At 42.0% G+C, this 9,317-nt stretch overlaps 1 protein-coding gene across 3 annotated transcripts; it reads right to left on the bottom strand.

Moving 5' to 3' along the window:
- Positions 1-2,095: 2,095 nt before the first annotated feature.
- Positions 2,096-8,270, bottom strand: lratd2b (LRAT domain containing 2b). Of its 3 annotated transcripts, none has more exons than XM_061916256.1 (2): positions 8,118-8,270; positions 2,096-8,025 (listed from the first exon to the last, which is right to left on the bottom strand). In XM_061916256.1, exon 2 carries the CDS (start codon positions 7,885-7,887, stop codon positions 7,057-7,059), a length of 831 nt encoding a protein of 276 aa, XP_061772240.1. In that variant the 5' UTR covers positions 7,888-8,025; positions 8,118-8,270; the 3' UTR covers positions 2,096-7,056. The 3 variants fall into 3 exon arrangements, with proteins under 3 accessions (XP_061772240.1, XP_061772239.1, XP_061772241.1); XM_061916255.1 differs by having other exon boundaries at positions 2,096-7,979; XM_061916257.1 differs by having other exon boundaries at positions 2,096-8,022; positions 8,118-8,267.
- Positions 8,271-9,317: the final 1,047 nt, after the last annotated feature.

The following is a 9,317-nucleotide window of genomic DNA, read 5'->3' as shown; positions in this document are numbered from 1 at the left end:
GAATGAGCACGTTTAGTGGAAGGCTCAGACTCCCTAAATGCAACATGGAACGACACAGGAGGTCCTTTATACAGACAGCCATCAGACTGTATAATGCATGTGTTCCTTAACTGCACTTAAATGTAGAATATATGTAGAATAAATTCATACTATTGATATATTATTTATTATTATTATTATTATTATTGTCTATTGTGAGCGAACTGTGGTGCTGAATTTCCCCCAGGGATCAATAAAGTACTTTCTATTCTATACTATTCTATTCTAAAGGTAGAGTACAATTAACCGCAACATGTAAGTGTAAAAAAAAACAAAAAAAAACACTATGATTTGTACATTTTCAAAATGTGCCTGTTCTATTTTTCCATCCATCCATTTTCTACCGCTTATTCCCTTTCGGGGTGGCGGGGGGCGCTGGCGCCTATCTCAGCTACAATCGGGCGGAAGGCAGGGTACACCCTGGACAAGTCGCCACCTCATCGCAGGCCTGTTCTATTTTTAAACAAAGAAAACAATCTGAAGTGGCCTTTATTTTAAAGTTATCGTGCCGTGATTTTAACAGTCCGGCCCACTTGGGAGTAGGATTTTCTCCATGTGGCCCCCGATCTCAAATGAGTTTGACACCCCTGCCATACATAAATCCTCGTTTCATCTTAAGTCTTCTGTTTCTCTAACAACCCTCTGCCCCCATGAGAGTGAAACATTAATGCAGAGTTAATATTTTGATGTTCTTGTTCTCAATTTTCTATTACTCTCCACTGTCCATGTGTGCGACGTCTTGTGATTGTGCTGCAAACACGAAAGAAAAAGGTCACTTCTTATTCTTAATTGCATCAATTCCTTAGACAGCGGTTTAAATAGGGTGCGCTTCTCCCCCATGCAGTCCCCATTCTGTTGCTGTTACCAAAATATTATCATAAATATGCATCACGCACGTTTCCTATTTGAGCACAGTGACAGACCATAGAGAATTGAATAAATGCTAATGTGTCCAGCAGCTCTTCCGCGAGTTAGCGGCTCTCATGCATGATCTTTTTTTAGCTCTTTTGGGACATGACCTGCACAAAAAAACACAACAGGCATGAAAACATGCAAGGAGAGAGGAAATACGGTGTTGTTTCTGCATTAAGACCATAACATTTCCAGGTAGATCTCATTTTTTCGTGGCCATTCCCTGCTGGCAGCTCAGTTACAACCCATCAGTTCCATTGTTTTAAAACAACGATGACTAAGTGACAGGTTTTTTGCTTGTTTAGGACTATTGCCAAATAAAAGGTGCGTGTACGACTTAACTAAATGAACTCTGCAGTTCTAAAGGAAGGGAAGAAAGCCAAATAAGGGCGAAGAACATTTCAAGCCTGTGGCAACTCAAAGAAATGACTTATCTTCCATTAGTACTGGTGGGAGAAAAAAAATGTCCTGAGCAGGTTGAACACAAGTTAATAAAATGCTAAAAAAAAAAAAAAGACTAAATAATTTAGCTTGTACTAAAAATGAGACAAACATCAGTCAAATATATATGTATTTATTTATTTCCATACTATTATTTTCCCCTCAAAAATTAAACAGATGACTCCAGAAAAGTGGCTGCAAAGTACAAGGCTGGGTAATGATGTCGTGTGTAAGCCCCATTTGTCCTTTAGATTTGTTTTTTGGATCAAATTTGACACAAAATGTTGACCCTTATGTTAGAGCCAATCATATGGAGCGTGACAAACAGTGCTCCGCAAAGACTCCCATACTTTGGGGACTCTGTGCTGTAAAAATGAACTGTAAATGCAAAATAAGCCCACGTGGGGCCAAAAAAAAAAAGTTGCAAGTCACAGCACTTTGATAAAGGTGAGAAACACAATTATTGTGCTCATTGAACAATTTGTATAGCAAAGTGACTTCCCATCGTCTCTCGCATTGTCGTTTTTGCAAACAAATGTTAAATTTTCATTTATATATTTCAGTCATCATTGGCATTCTAGATGTAAACTGGAATCATACTCTCTAAAAATGTGACTTGTGTTATATGTATATTGTATGTGTACATACATATATATACACATATATATATATATATATATATATATATATATATATATATATATATATATATATATATATATATATATATATATATATATATATATATATATATATACATACATACAAAGTACAGACCAAAGGTTTGGACACACCTCATTTCCATGCCTTTTCTTTATTTTCATGAATATTTACGTTGTAGATTGTCACTAAAGACATTAAAACTATGAATGAACACGTGGAGTTAAGAGAGAATGCCAAGAGTTTGCAAAAAAAGTAATCAAAGGGTGGCTATTTTAAAGAAACTAGAATATAAAACATGTTTTTCAGTTATTTCACCTTTTTTTTGTTAAGTACAAAACTCCACATGTGTTCATTCATATTTTTGATTCATTCAGTGACAATCTGCAATGTAAGTAGTCATGAAAACAAAGAAAATGCATTGAATGAGGAGGTGTGTCCAAACTTTTGGCCTGTACTGTGTATGATTGAAATGGTTTCAGGCTGAGTAAATGTCTTCAGTTTTCGTATAATTCTGTTGTAGGATCTTTGGGCGCAGTCAGATCTTTGTAAGGGTTGAAATGAAAATGAGACTTTTCATGTCAACTTAATGTGTTACGTTCAACTAAGAAAATGTAATTCCAGGTGACAATAAACTATATAGTTAAACAGACTTTTTCAATGTTTTTGGGGCTGTGATTTTTTTTTCTTCCGTAATAACATTTTGGAATTTGGATTAATCACAGGTGATTGCGTGTGCATACTGAAAAAATGCTTTAGAAAAAAAAAAACAATATTCATAGACAAATGCAACTTTGTTGTGAGAATGTCATCCAGAAGCGGTTTTACACGTTTTAGTGAATGCATGATATGTATTTGCACAAAACTTGGTAAGTTTCATCTAAAATCCAGTCAGGCCAGGGGTGTCAAACGTACGGCCCAGGGGCCGCATCAGGCCCGGGTACAGGTTTTATCCGGCCCGTGGGAAGTTTGCTAAGTATAAAAATTAACCGGAAACGTTTTAATTAAAAAAAAACTGCTGTTGTAAATGTGTCCACTGGATGTCACAATAGCAATTCTTTGTATCTTTGCAGATGATGCTATATAGGTACAAAATAAACCACATGATGTTAGTACATCAGTCGGGAAAAATGATCAAACTACAAACCCCGTTTCCATAAGAATTGGGAAATTGTGTTAGATGTAAATACAAACTGAATACAATGATTTGCAAATCATTTTCAACCCATATTCCGTTGAATATGCTACAAAGACAACATATTTGATGTTCAAACTGATAAACAATTTATTTTTGCAAATAATCATTAACTTTAGAATTTGATGCCAGCAACACGTAACAAAGAAGTTGGGAAAGGTGGCAATAAATACTGATAAAGTTGAGGAATGCTCATCACTTATTTGGAACATCCCACAGGTGTGCAGGCTAATTGGGAACAGGTGGGTGCCATGATTGGGTATAAAAACAGCTTTCCAAAAAATGCTCTGTCTTTCACAACAAAGAATGGGCGAGGTACACCCCTTTGTCCACAACTGCGTGAGCAAATAGTCAAACAGTTTAAGAACAACATTTATCAAAGTGCAATTGCAAGAAATTTAGGGATTTCAACACCTTTGGTCCATAATATCATCAAAATGTTCAGAGAATCTGGAGAAATCACTCCAAGTAAGCAGCATGGCCAGAAACCAACATTGAATGACCGTGACCTGGGATCCCTCAGACGGCAATGTATCAAAAACCGACATCAATCTCTAAAAGATATCACCACATGGGCTCAGGAACACTTCAGAAAACCACTGTCACTTAATACAGTGCGTCGCTACATCTCTAGGTGCAAGTTAAAGCTCTACTATGCAAAGCAAAAGCTATTTATCAACAACATCCAGAAACGACGCCAGCTTCTCTGGGTCCAAGATCCTCTAAGATGGACTGATCCAAAGTGGAAAAGTGTTCTGTGGTGTGACGAGTCCACATTTCAAATTGTTTTTGGAAATATTCAAAATCGTGTCATCCGGACCAAAGGGGAAGTGAACCATCCAGGCTGTTATCGACGCAAAGTTCAAAAGTCAGCATCTGTGATGGTATGGGGATGCATTAGTGCCCAAGGCATGGGTAACTTGCACATCTGTGAAGGCACCATTAATGCTGAAAGGTACATACAGGTTTTGGAACAACATATGCTGCTAAGTACCGTCTTTTTCATGGACGTCCCTGCTTATTTCAGCAAGACAATGCCAAGCCACATTCAGCACGTGTTACCACAGCGTGGCTTTGTAAAAAAAGAGTGCGGGTACTTTCCTGGCCCGCCTGCAGTCCAGATCTGTCTCCCATCGAAAATGTGTGGCGCATTATGAAGCGTAAAATACGACAGCGGAGACCCCGGACTGTTGGAACAATTGAAGCTCAACATAAAACAAGAATGGGAAAGAATTCCACTTTCAAAGCTTCAACAATTAGTTTCCTCAGTTCCCAAACGTTTATTGAGTGTTGTTAAAAGAAAAGGTGATGTAACACAGTGGTGAACATATCCTTTCCCAACTACTTTGGCATGTGTTGCAGCCATGAAATTCAAAGTTAATTATCATTTGCCCAAAAAAATAAAGTTTATGAGTTTGAACATCAAATATATTGTCTTTGTAGTGCATTTAATTGAATATGGGTTGAAAAGGATTTGCAAATCATTGTATTCCGTTTATATTTACATCTAACACAATTTCCCAACTCATATGGAAACGGGGTTTGTACATAAATATACGTTAATTTAATTTTGATATAATTTTTTTAACTTGATAGATTGAAAATTAACATCAAAGAGTTTACTAATGAACATTATCACATTTTATTCAGAAAATATAAATAACGACAAATGAAGATAGAATATTACCAACCGCAACATGTACGTGTAAAAAATCATTATGATTTGTACAATTTCAAAATGTGTTTGTTGTATTTTTAAACAAAGAAAACAATTTTGAAGTTGTCTTTATTTTTAGGTTATCGTGCCGTGATTATATCAGTCCAGCCCACTTGGGAGTAGATTTTCCTCAATGTAGCCCCTGATTGTAAAATTAATTTGACACCCCTGATTGAGGCTGCATTTTGGAGTGAAATTTGCCAGTGAGCACAACAGTCGGAGTGTCCTTACTCATGTTTGTACGCATCGATCTTAACACTAAGTAAAAGAGCTTCCGGGCGGAAGGCAGTGTACACTCTGGACAAGTCGCAGGGCCAACTCAGACAGACAACATTCACAAATATAGGGCCGATTTAGTGTTGCCTATCAACCTTAGTTAAAAGAGCTTGTCTGGTCACAATAAATAGCATAATTAATCCTGGTATGTTCATAATTGATGCAAAAAAAAATTGTAATTAATCACATGAGTTATTTATTAAGGTTGACAGCCCGAGTTGATTTCATTCATATATGCAGACATTGGCAATCAATATAACTATCCAGGGGTATTTTACATTTTGGCTTTTATCTCCTTTCAGGCGCTTTTATTCCTGTGTACGTGAGACATTAGACATGAAGCTTAGCAGATCAATCCATGTTCTACCGCTTGTTTCTGAGGTCGCTGGAGCCCATCTCAGCTGCAGTCTTGCGGTAGGCTGGTTACACCCTGGACAAGTCGCCATCTCACCGCGGACAACTTTCACACTCACACACGAGGGCCAATTAAGTGTTGCCAATCAATCAGGTGCATGTTTTTGGAGGTGGGAGGAAACCAGAGGGTAGTCACGGGGAGAACATGCAAACTCCACACAGAAAGATCCAGAGCTCGGGATTGAACTCAGGACCTTTATATTGTGAGGCACACGCACTAACCCCTGTCCCACAGTGCTGCCAGCTAAGCAGATGATTAAAGGCCTACTGAAACCCACTACTACCCACAACGCAGTCTCATAGTTTATATATCAATGATGAAATATTAACATTGCAACACATGCCAATACAGCCTTTTTAGTTTACTAAATTGCAATTTTAAATTTCCCGGGAGTTTTGTCTTGAAAACGTTGTGTAATGATGACGTGTACGCAAGACGTCACGGGTTTTTAAGAAATATGAGCGCTACGCACACACACAGCTAAATGTCGTCTGCTTTAACGGCATAATTACACAGTATTTTGGACATCTGTGTTGCTGAATCTTTTGCAATTTGTTCAATTAATATTGGAGAAGTCAAAGTAGCAAGATGGAGTTGGGAAGCTTTAGCCACACAAACACACGGTGATTCCTTGTTTAAAATTCACGGAGGTGAAAATTTACTATAGATCAGCGAACGTGAATCACAACGGAATGTCAACCGGCAGGTTTCGGTGAGAAAATTGTGGTTAAAAAGTCGCTTCTTACCGGAGATCAGCTGAGCTTGCCCCGTCCATAAAGCTGCCGTCGACTCCCCTGAGACACTGGCATCAGGACACCCGTGGACACACACCTCCGACTATCAGGTACTGTTAAACTCACTAAAACATTAGCAACACAATAGAAAGATAAATGATTTTCCAGAATTATCCTAGTAAATGTGTCTAAAAGCATCTGAATCCGTCCCAATGCAATCGCGTTTTTTTAAACTTTTTTTTTCCTAGTCCGTTGCTATCAATATCCTCAAACACAAATATTTCATCCTTGCTCAAATTAATGGGGAAATTGTCGTTTTCTCGGTCCGAATAGCTCTTTTTGTTGGAGGCTCCCATTAAAAACAATGTGAGGGTGTGAGGAGCCATCATCGTCTGCGACTTCCGGTAAAGGCAGGGCTTTTCTGTTAGCGACCAAAAGTTGCAAACTTTATCGTCGATGTTCTCTGCTAAATCCTTTTAGCAAAAATATGGCAATATCGCAAAATGATCAAGTATGACACATAGAATGGACCTGCTATCCCCGTTTGAATAAGAAAATCTCATTTCAATAGGCCTTTAAGCTGCTAAATGGTAGGAAAATAACAGGAGTGTGTATTGCTGGTGGAAAGTAGTGTCAAAGTGCACGGCACAGAGCACTATGACGAGCATCAGGTGCCATAAGACTCTTTAAAGTCCTGTGCTGCGTTCAGGTGATTGGCGAGTTCCTGCATCACAGCATCCTTCCCTATCTGCTCGTTCCTCCTCCGCTCCATGATCACATCCTCCAGACTCTGGAACTCCAACACGTGCTCCTTCTTCTCGGAGAAGTGTAGTCTCAATTTGTATGGCTGCTTTCCGATCCTAATCTCCCCGCCGATCTTGAACTCGCGCTTCCCAAAGCGGCACCAGGCGGCGAAGCACTCGGAGTTCCTCCAGTACAGTTCCCGGTCCCTGGAGCCCACATGGTCCACGGCGTTGCGCACGATGAGCTCCGGCGTGAGCGCGCGGTAGCGGTACAGACCGTTGACGATGCGGCCCTTCTTGCCCTGGCTCACGTCGGTGAGGAAGCTGTTTTTGATCTCGGCGCGGTGCAGGTGGACCACCTGGAAGTCCCCCACGTACACGGCCCAGTGCGGGTACTGCCCGGTGGCCACAAACTCCAGCAGGTCCCCCGGCTTGCACTTGTTCAGCAGACTCTCCGCGCTGTGCGTGGCGCCGCCGCCGCTCCGCTCGAACACGCTCTCCTCCCGGAAGAGCACCGAGCACCCCAGCTCGTCCCGGGGGTCGAACGGCTTCTCGTCGTGCGTCGCCTGCGGGTGTTCGGGGGGGAAAGCGTCCGAATGCTCGTCGTTGTCGTCGTCGTCGTCGTCCGCGTCATTGGAGAAAATGTAGGAGACGCCGATGCGCGGTCCCTCTTCGTCCGGGTCGAAGCCGTTGGGATCCGACGTCGGCACTTCCACGTAATTCAAGTGCGTTAGTTTCTCCACCTGGTTCCCCATAAAGGTGAGACGGCGAGCAGGATCCACCTGCTCTCTACACCACGCCGGGAAGCGGTCAACTCGGTGCAAAGTGGTGCCGATGATGCATGTTCCTGTCGGGGGACACACGGCGGCAACAGGTGAGACTCGACACACCTGCTGGCGCAGTTTGGGGCAAACATCAGCAATAAAGCCAACTTGTCGGAGTGACGTCACAAAGTGTAACTTAATGACATGAACTACTGACTCACCTGCTCCAAAAACAATAAGTAAATACAAAATATTGGTACTTTGGAGTGTGTGTGCTCCGCTCTCTTCCTGTTTGCACTAGACAACAGTGTGTGTGTGCTTAGCAGCCACACTGTTGGTTTAAAGCAAACTCAGCCTGCACTGAGCCACTACTGGGAGGTGTCATCTTTTAAAGGCACAGTGCATCCTTTTTTTGTTGTTGCCCCATTGTTTTTTTATAGTTTTTTTTTTGTCCTGTCCAGCTTCTCAGACAAATCATATAGTTTATTGGTGTCAAACTCTGGCCCGGGGTGCCAAACTTGGCCCGCTGTGCAAATTTCATTTGGCCCTTGAGGCAATATCACATTAACATTAGAGCTGGCCCGCCGGTACGATACAGCCGCTGTAACACTGCATTCGCCGCTAATACTCATACTTGCCAACTCTCCCGATTTTCCAACCATTCTCCCGAATTTCTCCAGATTTCCACCCGGACAACAATATTGGGGGCGTGCCTATAAGGCACTGTCTTTAGCCCGCCTTACGCCCGATTGTAGCTGAGATAGGCGCCAGCGCCCCCCGCGACCCCAAAAGGGAATAAGCGGTAGAAAATGGATGGATGTTGTCACGTCCGCTTTTCCTCCATACCACGGGTGTCAAACTCTGGCCCGCGGGCCAAATTTTGCCCGCCATTGCAAATTTCATTTGGCCCTTGAGGCAATATCAAATTAACATTAGAGCTGGCCCGCCGGTACGATACAGCCGCTGTAACACTGCATTCGCCGCTAATACTCATACTTGCCAACTCTCCCGATTTTCCAACCATTCTTCCGAATTTCTCCAGATTTCCACCCGGACAACAATATTGGGGGCGTGCCTATAAGGCGCTGCCTTTAGCCCGCCTTACGCCCGATTGTAGCGGAGATAGGCCCCCCCCCCCTCAACCCCAAAAGGGAATAAGCGGTAGAAATGGATGGATGGATGTTGTCACGTCCGCTTTTCCTCCATACCACGGGTGTCAAACTCTGGCCCGCGGGCCAAATTTGGCCTGCCGTGTAATTTCATTTGGCCCTCGAGGCAATATCAGGTTAACATTAGAGCTGGCCCGCCGGTACGATACAGCCGCTGTAACACTGCATTCGCCGCTAATACTCATACTTGCCAACTCTCCCGATTTTCCAACCATTCTCCCGAATTTCTCCAGATTTCCACCCGGACAACAA

Source organism: Nerophis ophidion, linkage group LG11 (genome assembly GCF_033978795.1).
Source record: "Nerophis ophidion isolate RoL-2023_Sa linkage group LG11, RoL_Noph_v1.0, whole genome shotgun sequence".
Taxonomy (NCBI): Eukaryota; Metazoa; Chordata; class Actinopteri; order Syngnathiformes; family Syngnathidae; genus Nerophis; species Nerophis ophidion.
This window is presented reverse-complemented; position numbering and strand designations above follow the sequence as displayed.